Raw genomic sequence first — 23,133 nt, forward strand, 5'->3', positions numbered from 1 at the left:
AGCGGGGGACCCACTGACGCTCTTCAGGTCCGTAGTCCTCCCAGTCGACCAGATACTGGAAGCCCCGGCCCCTGCGCCTCGAGTCCACAATTTCCTTGACCGTGTAGACAGGCTCCCCATCGACCAAACGGGGAGGAGGCGGAGCTGGTGCAGGAGGATTCAGAGGGCTGGGGGTCTCTGGCTTGAGGAGGGAGACGTGGAACACCGGATGCACCTTGAGCGAGGGCGGAAGTCGGAGCTTCACCGTGACAGGATTGATGATTGATATAATCTCGAAAGGTCCGATATAACGCGGACCCAACTTCTTGGAGCACCCAGCAAGGTGCATGTCCCGGGAAGAGAGCCAGACCTTGTCCCCCGGTCGGTAGGTGGGTTCCGGTCGCCGCCGGCGATCGGCTATTTCCTTGTTGCGGGCCGCCGTGCGGGACAACGCCGCTCTGGTTTCCCGCCATACTTTGTGGGCCCGCCGTAGGTGCTGCTGAATTGTAGGCAGTTCAATGGGGCCCTCCTGTGACGGGAACAGGGGTGGTTGATAACCATATGCCGACATAAAAGGTGAGCGCCCAGTCGCCGATGACGGCAGGGTGTTGGTGGCGTACTCGACCCAAGGCAGGTGCGTAGACCAGGATGTGGGGTTGTGTAGACAAACACATCGAAGGGCTGCTTCAAGGTCCTGGTTGGCCCTCTTAGTCTGGCCGTTAGTCTGTGGGTGATACCCTGACGACAAGCTGGCTGTGGCTCCCAGCAGTTTGCAAAATTTCTTCCAGACCTGGGAGATGAACTGCGGCCCACGGTCTGACACCAAGTCCACCGGTAGTCCGTGAAGCCTGAACACGGTGTCGTGTGAGGAGTTGTGCTGTCTCCCAGGATGACGGCAGTTTGGAGAGAGCTACAAAGTGTGTCAGTTTGGAGAAACGGTCTACCACGGTCATAATCACTGTGTTACCTCTCGACCTGGGGAGGCCGGTGATGAAGTCCAGGGAAATATGTGACCAAGGCCGCGATGGGATGGGTAGTGGCCGAAGCAGGCCCACAGGAGGCTGGTGGGAGGATTTTCCGCACGCACAAGCGGTGCAGGCCTTGACGAAATCCGCAATGTCTTTCCTCATGTCTGGCCACCAGAATCGTTGGCTGATGAGGGCAAGGGTTCTGTTGATTCCCGGATGGCATGCGACTCTTGAGTCATGACCCCACTGTAGGACCTCTGCCCGCAACGGATCAGGGACGAACAATCTTTCGGCTGGGCATTCACTAGGAATTGTGATGCCCTCCAGAGCCTCCGTGACCCTCCTTTCCACCTCCCATCGCAATGCGCCCACAAAACAACGTTCAGGCAGGACTGGTTCCGTCCCTGCCTCGGTTGTAGCCGCATCATGAATTCGGGACAACGCATCCGACTTCTGGTTCCGGGACCCCTGGCGGTAGGCCACGACGAAGTTGAACCGGGTGAAGAGCAAGGCCCAACGTGCCTGTCGTGAGTTCAGTCTCTTGGCTGCACGGAGATATGCCAGGTTCTTGTGATCGGTAAACACTTCGAATGGCTCCTTGGCGCCCTCCAGCCAATGTCTCCATTCTTGCAGTGCCAGGACGATCGCCAACAGCTCCCGATTCCCGACGTCATAGTTGGCCTCCGCGGGGCTCAGTCGCCTGGAGAAGAAGGCGCAGGGGTGGAGCTTCCCGTCTTCTGGTGACCGCTGGGACAGGACCGCCCCCACTCCTGAATCCGACGCGTCAACCTCGACCACAAAAGGAAACTCTGTATTAGGGTGGGTCAACACTGGCGGGCTAATAAACAACTGTTTTAGTTCAGTAAATGCACCTTCTGCGCCAGGTGTCCACCTAAATGGAATTTTACTAGATGTCAATTTAGTAAGTGGTGCTGCACGTAAACTATAGGTCGCTTGCACATGTCGTCACTTCCGCCTCGGATTTCTCGTAGTCGCCATGCTGGGTGGCCTCCATTTACGTAGCGATTCGGTCTAACACGTATCTATCACGTTTGTTTTCTGCGTTTAAAATGGTACATTGTTGCTGTATCGTTGGCTGTTCGAACAAAGCCAAGGGGGAAAATGGTCGGTCTTTTTTCCGAATTCCGAAAATAATTAGGAACCAGGGCCTGGAGACAGAGGAGTGCGGACTCCGGAGGGAAGTCGTTACTTTGGGCTCGTGTGTGCAGCGATCACTTTGTGAGCGGTAAGCTTGTTTACCTTTATTTAATGCATGAGGATTAATAACGTTTCGACCGCCCATATATGGGCAAGTTGCTTATGTTTTGGATTCATGAGCAAGCAAGTTCGGTAGTACAAGTTGGCTAGCGGACGTTAGCCGAAAGCTAACATCGAACATTTTCACCCAAGTAGTGCTAGTGCAAAGTGTTTACTGCTGAAATTGGATTGATTAGTCTTGGGCTTTTAATGCCGATAACATGTTTTTTGGTGGCAAAATGTAAACTTGGAAAAAAAAAGAGACAGAAGGGGCTGATGCAAGAAAACAGACCCCCGGGGGTGATGCAAGAAAACAGACCCCCCGTAGCCTACACATCATGCTAAAGAACTTATTCACGGCCACCCTACTGCGGTAAAATAACCAGTCTTTCCATATGTTATTTGTTTATATATTTGTTTATTTTAACAGGTCGCCCTGCGCCCGTTTTTCTGTCCAATCATCCCGACTGGGCTCCAACATTAAAGTTGGGTCCCAAGTTACAACATCTATGTCTCAGCCCAGTCGGTGCCAAGATATGAACGTGCACAGGAGAGACAAGCAAAGAAAAGACGACTCGAAGTGGCAGAGATTGTTGCAGTTATGCAGCCAGATGGCTCCAGTAACCTGTACCCTCAAGTACTGCTGACATCATTGACTCTGGTATGCCACTCAGAATTCATTACATGATATATTGTATGCATGAGTGAATGTATGTGTTTTTGTTTGTGTGTGTACACGCACCTTATATTTTAGAGACATTTGGAAGTGTTTATAGAAATAAGTATTTGCCTGTAGCAATGTTCATACATTAAAAAATGCAACAAAATGTGTACATTTCTTTTACACTGACAAAAAAACTATACTACTTTACTATATTAAACCTATTACTGGTACCGTATTTTTTTGTGATTTTTTTTTTTTCTTAATTTTTTTCTTTAGGGATCTCATGCCACACCGACTTGATTGCCAATGACATGATGGTAACGAAGGCGAGCATCAAAGCATTGGAGGAGGACAACATGCGACTGCTTGTTTGGCGCTAATAAAGGCAGCGTTTATACAAATTCTATTGTTGGGTTTGTTTACAAAGCTATACATAATACAAATGACAGGATTTGACTCAATGTGCAATATGGTCCCTCTTAAAGTAATGGCATAAATCTCTATTATTTCTAAAAGCACAAAAAATGAAGTGAATAATGATTAGATGTAGTAATTTCAGGGTTAAAAATTGAACTGTTAATTAATGTAGTTTATTTTAGCACAGGTGCCTACCATCCTGAGATGACGGTATGATGTAATGTTGATGGGGTACGCAATGACTTTCATTATGCTATGTACAGAGGAAAAAGTTGCTCTCTTTTAAATTTGTTTAATGTAAGACAAGTACCAGTACTGTGTTACAGTTTTCCCAATAATCCTTGTTTCACACTTGTCACAAAACCACTGTCCTTTTGGCAGTCTAGATTGGCACACTTCAAGTGATATCATTTGATTTTACAATCTGCTGCAGCACAAAAAACTACTTTATTCCGCATCTTTGAAGTACATGAGCAAGTGGTATGTGACAGCGGCTGAGCAGGAACACTGGAAGTCCACTGCTGATCTAGTAAATGCTCTCCCGAGCAGTTCAGGTAAGGAGGGGATTTTGGGAAAAAAAAACTCTGGCTTTTCCAACTGGCCAAAACGAGCCATCTGGGTGGACTCGCTCAATCACACTTTGTCCACACCACAAAGTCGCAGAAGTCCCGTCCAGTTAAACTCATCTGTGCCTGAATCTGAAAATATTACAAACATTGTAATGAAAATATGAAACATAGAATTAAATAAGAAACTACAAAAAGTAAAGCCATACATACCTGGTAATAATATTGGTGTTGTCGTGACAAGTGATGGGAATTATTGCCATCTGGCACCAGACAGAAATTGGGTGTTGTGACAGCCTCCTTAACCGTGAGATCATAAGAAAAGCTGTCAGTATGCTCAGTAGTTACCATGAACACGTTTTATTGTACTGGAAACTGAAACTAAAAATACGTCCTCTGAGAGTGGTTAACCTTAACCATTTAGAATAAGTTGATTAAGTAACATGTAACTAGTGAAAGGGTAGCATTAAATTTAATTAAGCCACGGGGAGGCTGTGCATAGTTACTTTTTATTCTTATACGCTCTGCCATATTTGCCTGTTATAAAATTGTTAGAAAAACCACATCAGGTAAACCTAGCTGTGCATGTAAACACAATAACAGGAAGCCTGAGAACAAATCAACATTTTTGTGTGCAGAATTACCAACACCATGTGGTTTACTTACGTGCAACAGCAACCGTTTCTTCTGATGCGATGTTAAAGTTTACACTCTGTATCCACCCGCTTACAAAATAATTGTAAGCCTCCAGGGATTTGTTGGCGTGTTATGGAGCATGTTGTCAACACGAGGTAGTGAAAAATGTCCAGAGAAGTCACATTTGGCCAGCAAGCTTTCTCCGTCAAAAAAAAAAATCACCCTTGGTCAGGACGTAATTAGGATCAATCCCGCCACACAGAGACACCTTCTGCCTGTATCGTTGTTTTTGATCTTCCGGTAAATCGTGAAAATACTGCGAAAATTACATCAGGTTGATAAGCTCTACCGTGTAACTCGCGAGTGTACCTTGTGAACCGGTGGACACCCAATATGGCGCCCGAAGGAAAAACTCCCATGATGCATTACGATGTGCAAGCGACCTATAGTTCCTAATGAAACGGCGATAAAAATTGGCGAAGCCCAAAAACCGTTGCAGCTGTTTCCGAGTCTTGGGGCTCGGCCAATCGACCACGGCCTGGGTTTTAACCGGATCAGCTCGCAGTTGCCCCCCCTCGATTATAAAGCCAAGGAACTGAACAGACTTGGAATGGAATTCACACTTTTCTGCCTTAACGTAGAGTCGGTTCTCTAAGAGGCGCTGGAGAACCAAACGGACATGTTGCCGGTGCTCATGCAGATCACGCGAAAATATTAAAATATCGTCCAAATAGACAAAACAAAAGACGTTCAGCATGTCCCTGAGGACATCATTAATCAAACACTGAAATACCGCAGGGGCATTAGTCAGGCCGAAAGGCATCACACAGTATTCAAAGTGCCCGAGGGGAGTCTTGAAGGCGGTCTTCCATTCATCACCTTCCCGTATCCGAACCAGGTGGTAGGCACTTCGCAGGTCAAGCTTAGTAAAAATTCTGGCGGACTGCAACGGAGCGAATGCCGAATCCAACAAGGGGAGCGGGTATTTATTTTTCACCGTGATATCGTTTAGACCTCGATAATCTACACAAGGACGGAGGGTCTTATCCTTCTTATCAATAAAAAAAACCCTGCCCCCACTGGTGACTTTGAAGGACGGATTTGACCGGGTGCTAGCGAATTAGAGATGTACTCGCGAAGGGCTTCCTGTTCAGGTTGGGACACCTGATAAAGGCGTGAATTCGGCAACGGTGCATTTGGGATCAGCTCAATAGCACAATCATATGGCCTATGGGGCGGCAACGCCTGTGCGCGATCTTTACTAAAAACTTTACTTAAATCATGGTATTCTTCTGGGACATGATCAAGACAAATAGACTCTGGAGTTGGGCTAACTAGTAAGGTGGTTGCCCCCTCTGCCGATTTCAAACAGTGAGCATGACAGAAGGGACTCCAGTTCTCTAGGGCAGGCTTATCCCAATCAATGTCGGGATTGTGAGTCTTTAACCAAGGGAGCCCCAACACTAGGGGAGCAGCACGGGAAGGCATAATGAAAAAACTCCTTCTCTCCACATGATTCCCCGAAAGCCTCAAGACGAGTGGACCGGTAGTATGTCGTACCTCCGCCAGAAGGCGCCCATTGAGGTCGAAAACCTCCTTAGTTTTTTCTAAGGGTTCCACCGGGCTTCCTAATGCCTCTAATACACAAGGATCAACAAAGCAATCGTCAGCACCCGAATCAATAAGAGCTGTAATCTTAAGGTTCTTTCCGAAACCTGACAACTCCCCCGACAATTCTAGCCGTTTATTTTTACGGTTAGACCTTATCGATGTGCATGGTTTGGGTCCCCCCGGTTTGTGCTCACCCTGATTTGCGTCCGTTCCGGCCCCCTCGGTCTTGGTCGCTCGGCCTCCCAGTCGGGTTGTCGATCGCGTCCGGCGTGGAGGTCTCGCTGGGCATGAAGCCACCCGATGCCCTGGTTGACCGCAGTAGAGGCAGGCTCCAACGAGCCACCGACGACAGCGCTCCTCGGGGTGCAGGCGTCCACCTCCGATCTGCATGGGCTCCCCCATGTCGGCTGGGGAGCCCGGAAAGGAGCGCGCTTCCGCATCTTCGTGGAGAGAGAGTCCGTACGTGCGGTTGTTGGCGGCCGACACATGCCGCTCACAAGCACGCTCTCGGTGCCGTTCCCGTAAACGATTGTCCAAACGGATGGTGAGCGCAATAAGTTCCTCGAGAGTGTTCGTGTCGTCACGGACCGCCAGTTCATCCTTGAGTGAGGTATTCAGTCCTCGACGAAATATACTACGCAACGCACAGTCATCAAATCCGCTCTCCGCGGCCAAAATACGGAACATAATCGAGTAATCTGCGACAGATTTTCCCCTTGAACAAAGTCTAATAACCGACCTCCGGCCTCTCTCCCTTTAACTGGATGATCAAACACCCATTTAAATTCTAAAACAAAATTCGGGAAAGAGGACCGAAGGTCCGGTCGCGAGTTGCTCACCACCATCGCCCACGTAGCGGCTTGGCCAGACAGTAGACTCATAATAAAAGCTACTTATGACTGATCAAGAGCATATGTATAAGGTTCAAAAATAAGGGAACATTGGTGCAAAAACTGACCGCAACCTCCCGGCTGTCCATCGTAACGCGACGGGTGGGGCAAAACAGGTTCCCTCGGTGTAACCGGGAATGCGGACGCGGCTGTGTCCGTTCGCGGGAGTTCCGGGTTTGGCACCCCGCGGGAACCGAGCTGCTCGATCCTCGCAAACATCTCCTCACACCGGTGAGCAAGCCTGCCCACCACCTCTTGGAGTCCGGCCAATGTGCTTTCGGTTTGCCCGACCCGTTGCCCCTGGCTGGCCAATGCCCTTCTCACCTTCTCTGAGTCCGCAGGATCCATGGTCGGATTATTCTGTTAGGTATCGACTCTGTCGATAAAAAAAGTGGATCCCAGAAGCGCAGACTCAGAGGAGGAAAATACAATTTCGATTTATTTACAATCCGAACCAACAACGCTTGCTCGCAGGCAAGAATATTTCAGTAACAAAAAACACTTGCAAAAGGCAAGGAGTACTAACGTAACGGAAAACACTTGCAAAAGGCAAGGAGCACAAATGTAACGAAAAACACTTGCAAAAGGCAAGGAGCACAAACGTAACGAAAAACACCTGCAAAAGGCAAGGACCCGGATAGAATACACAAAACGCTTGCAAAAGGCAAGGACTACACGAACTATAACACGGAATTAATCAGGACAAGGTTAAACAACAAAAAGCGCCGCGGCAACTCACGCGTAAGTGACAGAACCAAAACAAGGACGATAGCAGATCAGAATTTACCAAAAGGAGTACGCAGAGAACACTTGGACACGATGGTGAGCAAGTAATAATCCGACATCTGCATGTTGCTCCTCGGAGTCCTTTTAAAGTCCTGATTACCGATGAGTTGCAGGTGCGGCGCTGGGGAACGCCCCCCTCGTCACTGGCACTGAAATAACAAAACACAACAGGGCTGAGATCCGAACCATGACACAAACAATCCAATGGAAAATGTAGTCTTTCATGAATGCATGATTTTGGAATATGGGAGGAAACTGGAGTACACAAAGCTAAATCCATTTTTATAAATAATGGGACTTTTATATAAGGTTTGTCACCATACATGAAACATTTCTATTTTAACCCCTTCAGACCCATGGATGATTGCAGTGGACATGACATATGTGCGTGTCCAAACCAATAAAAATGCATAATTCGGATGATGTCAACACTTCTGGTTCATGATTGGATTCTAGCTAACCAACCCCAACCGCAAGTTGATTTGCATGATGTTCATGTTAAAAATGTTACATATAAGCTTGATAAGTTTACAACATGTTACAGCCATACTATCCTGGCGTCCACTATAACAAATAAAAACATGAGATAACCCCCTAAAAAATGTTTCCATGTTGTTCTTATGTGGGGAAAATAGTCAACATCAGTAAAGTAAAAATAAATAAATAAAATTGTCCAGCATAAAAAATGTGGGTTCGAAGGGGGTTATCAAATGTTATCCTTCCTCCAGGTCCTCCTCTACTCCAGCCCTCCATCATTCCTTGTGCCAATTTCCTCCCTTATACTTTCCTTCCTTCAGTCCACCTCTTATCTGCCCCGTCCCTCTCTCTTTTCTTCCTTATGCACTCCTATTTCCTCCTTCCTTCCTGAATCACTCTCACATCTTCCTCCCTCACCTTTTGCCTGCCTTTGCCCTGTCACTGTCACTCCTTCAACATCCCACCCGCCTGTCTCTCATTAGAGGTGGGACGCCATGCTTCTCTTCCTGAAGTCATTTCTATGTTAATGAGTTTCCTTGTGAGATAACGTGGGCAGCGAGGGCCTCGTGCGTGCATGCACGTACACACCCATACACGCTAGGTGATAGGACCTGTCACTGCTCTCTCTCTTGTTGATCTGCTCCTGCATTTATGTATCTGTAATCCTTTTCTTTTCACTTTCCCTGCCTCCTCTGTGTTTTTGATCCTTTAAATTCCCTGCTTTCCTCCTCACTTTGACAGCTGCTGTCAGTCAGAGCATCATCTGGAAGTTAGTGCACCAGACAGTCCACCAGCTACAACCAGATATAAGTTGTGGTGCAGGTGGTGTAATGCAATTTTTGCTGTATTTGATTGAGGCACAGTCAGACAGATTACGAGCTCTGCACTGTAAATCCGGAGTTTGTTTGTAATTTAACACGTAAGTTATTCGTTTTTTACGATTGCTTAAGCACGAAATACAAAACTGGGCCCTGATTTTCAAAACCTTACATGCAATTAGCACAACAATGCACACGAGATGCAGAACATCTCAGATCCCGTGCAAAAGAAGCACTCTTGTCAAAACTCTAAACACATGTATATAAACCATCTTATGTTACCATACAACATACACACGTGTCATAAGGTTTGCATCTGTTTGAACCAGTTACATACTGAAATGTTTTAATTAATCAACTTTTAGCAGTCACAGTAAGTGAAGTACACAAGGAAAGAACAAATACACAATATGGTAATTTAGTCAAACACAAGATCCGTGCTACACACTATTGAAAATAGGATTCATTTGTCTTCATATTACTTGTATCCTCACTTAAAACAGTTTTGTTCTGGTTTTACTTATATTATTCATTACTGCATGACCGATTTCTGTTCCATTGTATACAGCAATGCTTGTTTTAAAGTGCTTTATACATAAAGTTGAGTTGAGAGTTGTGTTCATATAACCAAAATCAGTCAAGATAGATAATCACAACCCCAGAACATGGACATATAAAACTACTGTACTCTCACTACAGGTTAAAGTTACTGTAGAGTTCAGGGGTAGGCAACGCTGGTCCCAGAGAGCTGCAGTCCTGTGTTTTAGATGTCTCCTTTCTCCAACATAGGTGACGATTGATATCAGGCTTCTCCAAAGCTTGCTGAGGAGTTGATCATTTGAGTCGAATAGAATTCTAATCGAATTTGAATAGGCCCAGGGTTGCCTATCCCTTGTCTAGTTGGATCTGATCAGCAAATTTCATCAACATCGTAGGCAATGTTGAATTGTCTTCTGGGTGAGGACAAAAGAACACACACACATGGACTTTAAACTAGGGATGGGTATTGCCAACAACCTTATGATAAGATACATATCACGATATGATGCTATCAAGATACGATACGTATCATGATACATATGTATCCCAATACATGATGCATGTCTTTGGAATGCGGGAGGAGACCGCTGTACCCGGAGAAGACCCACGCAGGCACGGGGAGAACATTCAAACTTCACCCAGGAAGGCCAAAGCCTGGACTCGATATTGTGTCCTCAGCACTGGGAGACAAACGTGCTAACCAGTCATTCACCGTGCCGCTCATCAATAAACATGTGCCACGTTAAGTTTATAAATAAATGTTGATATTCTTCCTCTGTCTTAATTTTATTTAGCAAGACACAGTGTTCAATCACTGGAAAGCTATTTTTAGAACAGAATTGAGTTGGTCACAGTACACTGTCTGCAGGCACCCACATGTACACTTTTTTTTTTTTTTTTTTTTAATAAGAACAATGAAAATGAAGGCACTCATGTATTTTTCCTCTGCCCCCACTCCCTCCCCCTCCTGTCACATGCACTAATTGAAGGCAATTAACTTCAAAGATGCTAATTGTTTTTCTTTTTTAAGTACAATGCAAGCTGCAAAGGCACCCATGTCTCCTCTGCTCCTGTTCCTCCTCCTGCCTACACGTGCATGAGCGCAACTTCAAAGAGGCTGTACAGCCCTGCGCAAGCAATGCATCGTTAGCTGCCTATTTAAAAATAACGAGCAATATCGATTCTGACGCCTGCGTATCGATACGTGTATTGTAATGACGCCTGCAACAATATACAGGTATTGCCGTATCAATTTTTTGAGCACACCCCTACTTTAAACTGATATTTATTAAATGCTCAAATGGCTTTCCATGGTAATATCCCTGCTACGTCTTCTGGAATGCATTTTCATCCCATTCCATTTTTAAAAAGCCACATTAGATGCGTGATGAACTGAGCTCTAATGCAATAAGCTCATTGCTTTTGTTGATGTAAAATGGCAAAGAAAAAGCAAAACACACCGCGGGAGCAAGGAACTCAAAAGTTAATCATTTGATGGTTTGATTAACTGAGTTCTTGTTCATGATGATGCCTTGCGTGTTGGTCCTAACGAAGGTTGCAAATGTTTTGTTGAATTCTGAGATGGGTCACTGAAGATACACTCGCTTGACTTCCATACAGGCATCGTGAGCTCAAGTCCGACTCAGTGCATCAGTGACTGTGTGAATGGTTCATGGTGTAGTCTAAGTCATCTGGAATGAGACTGGGATCATCAGTCACTCTGAACAGCATGGTACAAATGAAAAACAAGTGGATAGATGGAGTTATGAATTGTATGATTTCAGGACACGCCGACCTCTGAGTTCCCACTCACTATAGACTGTTTTTCTTAGTTTTCAATTTATTTTATTATGCTGTGTATGTGTGTGTTTATGAATTGGAGGTTGAGATAGTCATATCTGTTTGACTGCTTGTGGCATACACACAAAATAACACTGACTATGTTAACTGAACTGTGAAGCTCACACCGCCTTGTGTAGAGGCCGTGCAGGAGTGGAATCATTAAAAACGGTCCGTGGCTCTTTAAGTGGCGTTTCTGCTTCTCTCCCGGGTGCTATTCTTCATGCATCACTTGCTTCTCGCTCTCCCTCTCTCTCTGTTCCTCATTCGTTCTCTTCCTCCAAGTACTGGGAAGAACAGAGGCGCGAGCTCCCACATTCAGAACCACGGACAGCTCTCCAGACGCATCCATCCATCCATCCATTTTCTTGACCGCTTATTCCTCACAAGGGTCGCGGGGGCTGCTGGCGCCTATCTCAGCTGGCTCTGGGCAGTAGGCGGGGGACACCCTGGACTGGTTGCCAGCCAATCGCAGCTCTCCAGACGCATGCGGCAGAATCTGTCGCCGCCGGCTTGGGGCGCGGCAGGAGCAAATTTACACTTTGCTGCTTTCTGAGGAAAACATTCTAAAGATCTTTTGTCCTAAAACGTTCTAGTTGGAGATGGTGGCTACAAAAAAAAAAACAACAAAACAAAAAAACAAAAAAAACGCACACAAGCGCACACTCCATCATACAAGTGGCCTGTTTTCAGTCGAACTGAGTGTTTCGTCTCCTCATTGACACAAGCTCCCCACTCGTGGGTTTTATAGTCTTGCAATGGTGGGCGGGATGATGAGCATAACTCTCACATGATTGGCTACTAAACGACACTTTCCCCCACTTGACCAATCAAGACCGATTGGCGTGGCCCCAGGCGGACTTTGAGGAGACGCGCGGTTAGTTTTAGTTTGTGTTGGTTGGACCAAGGGGAGGAGGAGCAGGAGGAGGAGGAGGAAGAGGAGGAGGACGAGTACAAGGAGGAGGACGAGTAGACTACAAGGAGGAGGCGAAGGCTGTCACTGTTATTTTTCGCCCCTCCTTTTCTACCAACAGGCACGTTTGTTGACGGGAGCAAGGATCTGCTCTCCGACGGGAATACTGCACCGGTGTTCCCACCGTGAAGACGTCTCCATTTTGGTGCCTCTTTATTGAGAAAAAAAGAAGCCGCTGTGTGTCAAGCTCAAGAGTGGACGAACCTCTAACGTGGATTTCGAGGGAGAACATGTCAGCGTGTCAACAACAGGAGAGGAAAATACGACAGAACTCGGTGCACTCTCACAGAAGCTGACGTGTGGGCTTCGTGTGTTGGAAAAAGGGAAAGCCTCGAATTTGGTTCTACATTATACAGCGGTGAGTTGTCGTTTAGAAAAAAATAAAAGGTGAAGATGCTCGCTGTGCCGGCTGCTAGCTGAGTTGCTAACTGTAGGCGAAAGGAAATACATGACCGAAGAAGGCGGACAATGTGGCGTCTTTTGGGCTGAGTGAGGACAGTGTGGGCTAGTCGAGGACAACCGGTGGTCGTTAAAGCTCTGGTGTGTGTGTGGTGTTTTGATGCGCCACCTTCCCGCCCTTTGCCACCAGACTCACGGGATCGTAAACCTCGTCGACATGTCATCCCAGGAGCCTGTTTGTTAAATTTACCCCCTCCCCAAATCTCGCGTGGAAATAGCGGAGGGGGAGTCCATAAGAGAGGAGGTGAACAAACATTAAGCCCAAACAGCAGTCGCCTATATGAAGATGCTGATGTGTGACCGCGGCGTCCAGATGCTCGTGACGACGGTGGGCGCGTTCGCCGCCTTCAGCCTCATGACCATCGCAGTGGGGACAGACTACTGGTTGTACTCGCGTGGGGTCTGCCGCGTGAAAAGCAGCGGCGACAACGACACGAGCCGCAAGAACGAGGAGGTGATGACGCACTCCGGCCTCTGGCGGACCTGCTGTCTGGAAGGTACGTGACCAGTCTGGATGACCTGTATGCGTGCGCGCGCGTTCGTCGTTTGTCTTCCACTCGCAAACATTGCTGTCGTACAGCAATACATTCTGTGATTGCCCGTAGTTTACTCATATAACAACTAATTACCCCACTTTGAAGTACCGCTAAATTGAAATGCCATTAATCCGTTCCAGACTCCCCAAAACGACATTATTATTATTATTATTATTATTATTATTATTATTATTATTATTATCATTATTATTACTTTTTTGGAGGACTGAACAGTTAATTTAATTCAAATCAATATCTTATTGGAGTAGAATTTAATTTTCAAAACGTAAAGGCTGCAATTTTGAAAAAAAAAAAAAAAAAAACACACCAGTTGGTATGCTTTTTTTCACAATAATATAGTGCCTATAAGTTCAGCGCTTAACTCATTCAATGCCTTTGACAAGTATACTTGTCAATTGTATTTTTTAGAGCGGTGCTAAATGGGGGCGAATCTGAGCATGCTCCACTGTAAATATCAAACTTGGAAACAACTTTACTGATGCCCAACCACCGGTAGATGACATCATTGCCCCATTTTATAGGAAATAAACACAGTTTCAGAGTCCATGGGAGAAATGGCTGTATTTTGGCAAACCTACATTTTTCTGCTGTCAATTATAAAAGAACGGGACGGGACAAAAAGTAGGGAGTCTATTCTGTTATTTGGTAGATTCGGTTTATATATAATTATTGAATGTAATATCACGTGAGTACTGGAAATGTAAAAATTTTCTATAATGACTGGCAGTGAATGAGTTAAGAGGTGCAGTCCAGTTGCATACTGTCTCATGAAAAATGGTGGAAGTAACAAAGCCACATATTTGTTTGCAATTATTGTTGTAATCTGACTCATGATTTACTTTATTGTTTATGCCACACTTGTTTATCTGAAGTTGTCATAGGGTAGGGTAGGACTGTGTTTGGGGGTGAGGATACAAATGCAGGGAAGCAGGAGGAGCAAGGCAGGTGTGCTCACAAAAATATATTTAATTACAAAAACATACAAGAAAAACAAGGCACTTTGGAATCACCAAGAAACTAAATTAATTAAAGTCCAAAACAGAGATTCAAAGAAACACAGTAAGACTACTTGATGGAAATGTGACAACCGACGGAATACTAACAGATTCAAATGATCCAACAAACACTGAACAGGAGGGAGCCAAATACAAGCAAATTAATGAGACAATGACAAACACCTGAACACAACACAAGTGGCTGAGGGAGCTGATTGGTAGAGACCAGGGACGGGGCAGACGAGAACTGGTGGATACCAAACCAGTGTGGTCGCTTCCATATCTCCGTTGTCCGTCATTGACGGCTGCCCACCTTTCAGTGAGTGCTTTATGACGTGAAGCCTTGGAAAAAATACACGGACTGAGTAGGACCGATGGATGAAAACCTGCTTCAGTCGATGCTCAGTCCGTGTAAAGACATGAACCACAAGAACATGAGACAACATGAAATACAACCAAATATAAATCTAAACAAAAGACATAAATCATAGATTTACTAACAACTGTAATTGAAGTACATAAAGAAAATGCCTATTAATTCATTGTTCATTTTCTTTTTCTTTTTCTTTCTTTTTTTTTTCTTTCTTTTTTTTAGCATAAATAAGACCAAAACGTTACTGTAATACAAATTACCTTGAAAAGAATAATCGCTTAGTAAATCGCAATATTTAGTGGAAAAAAAGTTGCCATTAGATTATTTTTCAAAATCATTCTGCCCTAATTTTTTGTTACATATAACAATAGAGTAAAACAAATAAAAAAAAAAACAAAAAAAACATAGCCCTGTTATTAAAAAAATACAATAAAATACACTGGTACCTTGACTTACTAGTGATCAGAATTATAACTTTTTTTTAGTTATGTGCATGCGTGTGCAGGTGTATTAGTGGACAAACTGGCTGATATTGCCACTGTGCAATGATGATTATAACTTGAAGTTGATTAATCACGAGTCATTTGTTTTGGCATGAACAACCTGTGCAAGTTCAAGCTGTTGGCGAGGCAATGAAGGTATCTGAATGTGTTTGTATGAGTGAGTAACTGAATGTGATTGGATGAAGGACTCGAGGGGCGAAGCCAATGGAACCAAGGACAGTGGGGAGCGTGACTGAATTTGACTGATCAATGATGTGATCGATTAATCAAGGTCAACTCCATTATGATTACTTTAGCATTGACTACAAAAAAAAAGTGAAGTTGTTGCTCCCTTGCTTCGGAAATCAAGTCAGCAGTGTTCACTCCCACAATGGTGCAAATAACACTTTCTGCAGGTATGCGTATACGAAAATACCAAAAGAAAGAAAACTCCACCCATGCACACATTTAGACCTCGCTTTGCACTAGATTTGCACTGGGAATGAAAATAGGGCCACTAATGTGTATGTGCGTGTTTTGGTTCTCCACAGTGTCCATAATTTGTGTGATCATCTTTTCTCTTCCACTTTCACACACATCAGCAGCCCCATTACATCAAGTGGTGTGCGTGCATGTGTTTTTGACTATCCAATAATCCTATAAATCAGCCCGTTTCCGCTATCACAGAACAGACTACTTTTCAGCCTTGTTTAGTTGGAGCTGCAGGTACAAAACGTGCAACTGACTTATATATTTAGGCAAAGTCATGATGTGTACTTGACCAAGTACATACACGTAGAGTTTGACAAGCACAGTCACACATGGAATATTAAATTCCAGCTAAGGCTGCTCAATTATGAAGAAAATATTAATCATGATTAATTTGGAAATAATTTAAATCGTGATTAAGACAATCATTTGTTTTTTTGGTACAAAACAAGAAAATGTTTAAACATGTACAAATTATTGAGACATAATAAATTTCTTTGAAACACAATAATTATGCAAGTTCCTTTTGGCCCAAACAAGATGTATTAAATTAGTCATTTTAAAATAAAAGGGCGCAAATCTAACAACTCAAAATTAGTATTAATAATCTTTTATTTTTGTTTACATTTCTGCCGATTTTGTAATTGTGGAGTGTAATGATTGAAATTGTAAAAGAATTTCGATTAATTGCACAGCCCTAATTCTAGCTATTTTAGACTATACAATCTGCTGTTTTTTTAAGTCTGTTTTATTGATGTTCTACAGGTAAAAACACTAACAGTAAAAAACACAAAAATGGTGTCCTCATCAAAACGATTTTACAGGCTGTCAAGTGCATGCCAAAACCACAGGTGGCACTATAACCACTATATGGCACTATATGGTTATTTTAGCCAATCAGAAGCCTAAACAGAACACAGTCATTTCTGATTTACAATAATAAATGTGGCAATTTGAGGGTAAAGGGAATATTGAAGAAGATTTAATACTAAATGTCGGACTAGACTTTCAAATCTTAAAAAAATGTGACCTCAAATTTAGTTGAATATGAGCAAAATGTCTTTTAAATTAAAATGTTCATGCGGACATGGTCATGATTTTTATGAGCCAATGTACACACAGCCAACAGGCATGGTGAATAAAAAAAAAAAAAAAAAAGAGATGTGAGGTCAAGTCCATCGATGACAACAGGTAGAAATACTAAAACCCGTCAGCACCGGCTCTCTGGTGAAACCTGCTCAGTCAGTTCTATGGCTGACATATTCATGACCCAGAGTGTCATTTTATAGCAGTGTATGAGGAGTGGTAAGCACTGTTGTCTGACAGCAAGGAGGTCCTCATTGGTTTGTTCTTTCTTGTGAATGATTTTTGCATGTTCACTCCATTTTTTTTCTGTGGGTTATCTCTGGATTCAAAAACATGCATGCTCAGTTCTTGAAGACTGACCTGTGTAAATGGTTCTCTATTGCAATGTGTCAGCCCAGTGATTGACAGGTGATGGAGGGTGGGAGGCAGGAGACACCCGGGGCGTCCTGTCCTTGTGCCTCATAAATCAGTGAGGATCGGCTCCAGCTTCCCTGTGTCTCTGAACAGGACAAGTGCAATTGAAAATAAATGACCTTGTCGTATGTACGGCATGTCAAATGCTGTGCTAAATCCTGTGTTTGAGTGCTGTGATATCTCTGTTTTAATATGGCTTTTACGAGCAATCTTTGAGGGCCGGCTACAAACCTCAGCTCACCTCAGTCTCACATGAGAAGCTGTTTGTCACCAAGGCAATGTAAGAAGAAAAACAGCTAAACTCAATAAGTTAGCAGCATTTAAGCGACAGTAGATGCCCTTCAGAAATCAAAGCAGAAACAAACAGGAGGCCTTTTGTATACGGTTATTGGAGGAGTTATAGTAGGTTCATGTAACATCCATGGAAAATGATACCTGAATGATAAATGAAATGTTTATTTTCAAAGCTACTTTCTCAAATCGACATAAAAAAATATAATCCTTCACCGTGACTTGAACATTGTAATTTCCTGTTTAATACTTGACTTTGAGCTGTCTTCTGACAATTTTCTGCATTGGTGCAGGTCAGCTTTGGATTGCCTCTAGATAAAATATGTGTGTATGTGTTTTGTGTGCAGCCAAACATAACCATCTCATTCTGGGGGGCATAGGAGGCTATTACAGGGCCAGATGGTGCAGGTCTGACGATCCACTGATGCACAGACACACACTCTTACTCTTGTAATTGGATGAGTAAATAGACAAATTCAAGGATATTCCCAAGCTATCACATAAACAGAGCAGTGGGGGCAATACAGAAAGTTAACACAATGTCAGCACAATGTCAGTGCACACACACATACTCTGGCTCAAATGCAAAATGGCATGCAAGGGAGAATGTGCTCAGTCATGTACAAACACATGGTCTCTGGTCATCACTGTTTTATCATTTATAACAGCCTCCAAATTGACAGGAAATTGACATCTCTGATTGATGTGCTGTCCATGTGGCTTCAGAGACAGAATAAGTGGGAGACAAAAAGTAGGTGAGGTGTGTAACATATTGTGTGCACTTGTAGTGTATAAAGCAGTCATGCATACCCGATGCAGTGCATTTGACCATGTCATAGTCTTTCTCCCACCATCACACAAAACAGTCAAAGTATATTGAATTTGTTGTCTTCCACAGCAAAAATTGGAGTGTTAAAATTCCAGTTAAATTTGTGGGTTGTTAATTTTAACTCCCAAGTAGTAATTTTAACATTTTCAGTGTTAAATGGTGTCCAGAGTAGGTATAATTTAACCTAGAGTTAGATTAACTCCACCTTTGGACTTTTTCCAGTTTGAGAGAGACATTGTCGTTTTCCTCCTCCTCCTTTCCTCCTTGCTTATCACTGGTACACAATGACATTTAAACAAATGGAGTTTGGGCCCATGAAGTTATTTTACGGTGGTCAACAGTAACATGCTTGAAATTATTTCTTCAAAAGAAGTGTTCTGAACTAGTTTGATTGCCTTCAAAACAAAGTTAGACTTGTTGTTTGTGGTGAAATGAATGACGACATCCAACTGTTTGGTTCACAGATGTAATATTGATCACATTTATATTATTTTCAAAGACTAAGAGAAGTGATGGCTGGATAGCTCAGTGTGTAGCACCGCTAACATTGTACTGGTGATCAAATCCCAATCTGGGTGAACCTTTAAGAAGTCAAAAATAGTTCTGAATGATTAATTGCATTTGCAATTAAATCGCGGTTTGACAACACGCGATTATGTAATCGCGAAAAGCTGTGATTTAAATGCTCATTGAAACGGTACGAAAGGAGGGAAAGGGGGGGGCAGGAACGTCACCACTGTAACTAAAGCCTGGCGCCATAAGTGCACGTAATTTTGGTGAGTTTTTTTGTCTCATGAGACCTTGGAATGGCAGTGATGATCTCTTTCCATGAGAAGGATGTGATTTCCTAGCAGAGAAAAAGAGTGGAATGTTGTGGAGTTGTGGTGTGGTGGGGGAGAAAAGACGAGTGCTAACTGGTGGACGCTAAAAACAAGCTAACTACTTTCAAGCAGCTCATGCTTTTGAGCAGTGCATTTGTCACGATCGGTCAAGAGGTGACAGGAGAAAGATCAAGGAGCGGATTCAGCAGAAGAGGGTGTGAATAGCGACAGACGTCATGGGTGCCCACTTCAAAAGCCACCACCTCCGGCATTCTCTAGACACGGTGTGAAAGTTTGCATCGTCGTATCTCTGACGATTCAACGTCATCTGACGAGGAATCCGTGACGAATTTGGCAAACTCGATCCACATTCATCAGTTGAACGGATCCCTTCAAGTGTGGCAAAACTTATCAGCAGCAGAGTTTTATCCCTGGAAGCCGCGGAGGTAAGCTAACGTGTAGCATTCTGTAAATGGAGTGATCACAATTGTACAAGTTCAGTATATTGAATGTCACGGGAATGAAATGACTTGTATGGATGAGAATATTCACAGTCATGCTTCTGTAAATGTGCAAAGTCTGTACCACGTACTAACGCATGTTACGCAACACTCAATTACAGTTGGTGCAGCGTACACAGATGGCCCCTTCGTGGTCACATGCAGTGCGACCGAGAGGTAAAAAAAAAAAATAAAAAAATAAATAAAAAAATAAAAAAAGTCACAATACCTTGCAACAAAAATAAAAATTACATATTTATGGAAACTATATACAGTATTTTTCTGTAATTTACAGGTAGACCCAGAGGCACAAGGGTGTGCATATCTTGCACACAGGAGAATGCTTCACACGCTATCACACAAAAAGACACTATTGGGTTTCAAAACAAAGCACATGCACACACTCATGCATACATATTTTGTAAGTAACCCCGAATTTGTAAATAGTTTATCAAATGTGAAAATGTTGCTGTTATTTCCCTGTCTAGTATGTAAATAGCACACGCACGAGCACACACGCAGACACACGCACCCCAGCACACACGCATACATGCACACATTTTGTAAATAGTTTGTCAAATGTGAAAATATTGTTGTTTACACATGTTATCAGATATGTAAATAAATCCTTATTTTGCCATCAAAAACACATTTTAAATTTTTTTTCATGTTTTATGGAAGGCAAGGACTGGGTATTGATTCAGATTTCCAGAATCGATTTGATTCGATTCACAAGGTCCCGATTTGATTCGATTCACGATTCACATCGATTTTCGATTCACGCAATTGAGGAATTCACGCACCTATTTTAGACAGTCAAAAGTACCATTGATGAAAATAGTAGAAACTTCTTGCTCTAATTGAATGCATTTGTAAAAAAATATAAATATTTACATTAGTTGAATCCATTGCAGTTACATCAATAATCTGTTTTCTTTAACGTGGCCTTATAAAAACAATAAATAATAATTTAAATCAATTACAACCACATTACAGGCTGTGTAAATAAAGTGACAAAAAACACTGACACTCATGACATTCACATAGTTGTGAAATCCATCCATCCATCTTCTTAACTGCTTTTCCTTACAAGGGTCGCGGGGGAGCTGGAGCCTATCCCAGCCAGCTTCGGGAAGTAGGCAGGGTACACCCTGAACTGGTTGCCAGCCCAATTGCAGATTGTGACAGTTTTTGTGCAAATTCTCCAGTAGTGGTTGTGCGGACAGGGTGGGTGGGGAGACAATCGATACTGGCGTTCTCCATCTAAGTGGTGCGGGCTCGAGTCGGGAGCGTTTGTTTGTGTGTGTTGGATGTGTGGGGTGTGTGCGTGTGTATGTATGTGGCGGGGGGGGGTAAATGATATATCGATACATGGTTTTATGTATTGATATTGGTATATGAAAAGGTGTATCGATACGATATTGATATATCGATATTTTGAACCCAGCCCTACTGTTGAGATATTTGGATGTCACTAAACCAAAGTGTCAAAGTCACTGTTGTGCAGAAAATGCATCATTTCACAAAAAGCTTCATTTCTCCTTATTTTGCCTGAGATTCTTGAATTATGTCCAACCGAGCCATTTTCAAATGATGATTACTAAAGAACAGAATAAAGTAGAACCATACTTTTTCAAATGAAAGAGCAGAACCTAATCTTTCAAATGGTACCCAACATGTTATTTGAGTCATAACACACAATGTTCTATAGTCAGCCTTGAAAATGAGTGAAAATGTTCGAAATCGGTGGGATTCTAGGGGTTATCTTGTCAGAAAATCTGTGGTATTTAAAGAGTGAACTATAGGCACATAATGATAAAATCTTAACTTTAACACCATGGCGATGTAATTTGTTATGAAATAGTAGGTGTTTTGCTGGTTGTTTAACGCGGAATGTTCAGTAAAACCCTACCTCACCCCGTGTGGTTGCCACGCCCCCGGCGAACTGGCTGGCTGCAGCCTGCTGCTGGATCTCTGCGTTTGGCCACGCAAGCTATCAATTCTTCAATTAACATTGGAAACAAAATGACTCCTTGCCGCAAGAAATCATGGAAGAGGGAGGAGGAGAGGAAAGGGAAGAACAGAGAGGAATGAAGAAGGAGGAAAAAAAACCTGAGTGGGTCGCGAATCGGGTATCTACTGCTAACAGGGCGATTACAACACTATTTATTTAGTTAGGTTCAGCACCACAAATGTTTTATTTGTAGTTTACACAAGTGTCAGCCAGAACCTTTTCTGGGATGTTAAAGGGAGAGTTCGGCTTTTTTGACATGAATCTCTATTTCATCCTCACCTTCAGTGTGTGCGATCAGCACTGACTTACCCCTGACAGCGTTCTGTGACACGAGTTCTGGTCCGGTGTTGGACGAGAGGAAAATAGTCCAGCAAGCTGGCTGGGGTCACTGAATTAAAGCATTTTTCTTCTAAAAACAATTTGTGTTCAAAAGAGTGATACATTTGCATCACAATACTCCTTTTCTGAAAAAAGTCAGACGCCATTACCGCCGGCACTACTTTTTCTGTTCGTTCGTATCACTGCGTGGCGCCCCGCATGCAGCTGATAGATGCGCACTAATCTACAAGTTGTTTGTCTTTTCGAAGGCGGAAGGATCAGGTGTCTGCCGCGCGTCGATTAGCTGTCTACAGGGTGACGCGCAGTGATACGAACGAACAGAAACGTAGTGCCTGGCGGTAATGGCGTCTGACTTTTTTCAGAAGAGTATTGTGATACAAATGTATCACTCTTTTGAACACAAATTGTTTTCAGAAGAAAAACGCTTTTATTTCCGTGACCCCAGCCAGCTTGCTGGACTATTTTCCTCTCGTCCAACACCGGACCAGAACTCGTGTCACAGGACGCTATCAGGGGTAAGTCAGTGCTTATCGCACACACTGGAGGTGAGGATGAAGTAGAGATTCATGTCAAAAAAGCCGAACTATCCCTTTAAGACAGCCAATTGTCATTGCACTTTGGCATTGCAAATGTGAAGGATAATTGATTGCTTTGAATTCATTTGTACAGAATCTTTACTGATAAAGGCTACTTTTGTCACTATCCCATGGAGGTCTCAGGGAAAGTGGGCGTGCGTTTAGTCCGCAGAGGCGGTGCGGGGGTGGGCCCGCACCTAATGATGTCATAATGTGAGTACCCGCTCGTTATCTCAGGTTTGGAGGGACTGGTGCTTGGAGAGCAGAATGACCTAGGATTTCTCACAGAGGGGTGAATGGAGGAAAACACCACTTCTGTGATGTTTTTGGTGAGGAATTGGCATTTTTACATGGCTAAAAACTCCAAAAAGTTTCACATTGCTGTGACTGTCCTTTTGAAAATCCCTCCCAGTGTTAAATGTTTAACTATTATAAGTGTTGATTTTACTCTGGAGAGTGTGAAGGGTATATATACTTCTGAAAAAGTG

General features: G+C 43.5%; 1 protein-coding gene and 1 long non-coding RNA gene across 2 annotated transcripts in view; both read left to right on the top strand.

The window, feature by feature from the left end:
• Positions 1 to 1,893: 1,893 nt before the first annotated feature.
• On the top strand, positions 1,894 to 3,242 carry LOC144033121 (uncharacterized). Its single transcript, XR_013287886.1, has 3 exons — positions 1,894 to 2,193; positions 2,635 to 2,865; positions 3,145 to 3,242. It is a non-coding gene; the product is annotated as an uncharacterized LOC144033121 (long non-coding RNA).
• Positions 3,243 to 12,365: 9,123 nt separating this feature from the next.
• Positions 12,366 to 23,133, top strand: part of cacng3b (calcium channel, voltage-dependent, gamma subunit 3b) — a 34,194-nt gene continuing 23,426 nt past the window's right edge. The window contains exon 1 of the mRNA XM_077539545.1: positions 12,366 to 13,377. Coding sequence (XP_077395671.1) covers positions 13,161 to 13,377 — 217 coding nt within the window. The 5' untranslated portion in view covers positions 12,366 to 13,160. The remainder of the gene's footprint in view (positions 13,378 to 23,133) is intronic.

The sequence above is a fragment of the Festucalex cinctus genome, chromosome 1, assembly GCF_051991245.1.
Source record: "Festucalex cinctus isolate MCC-2025b chromosome 1, RoL_Fcin_1.0, whole genome shotgun sequence".
Classification (NCBI taxonomy): domain Eukaryota; kingdom Metazoa; phylum Chordata; class Actinopteri; order Syngnathiformes; family Syngnathidae; genus Festucalex; species Festucalex cinctus.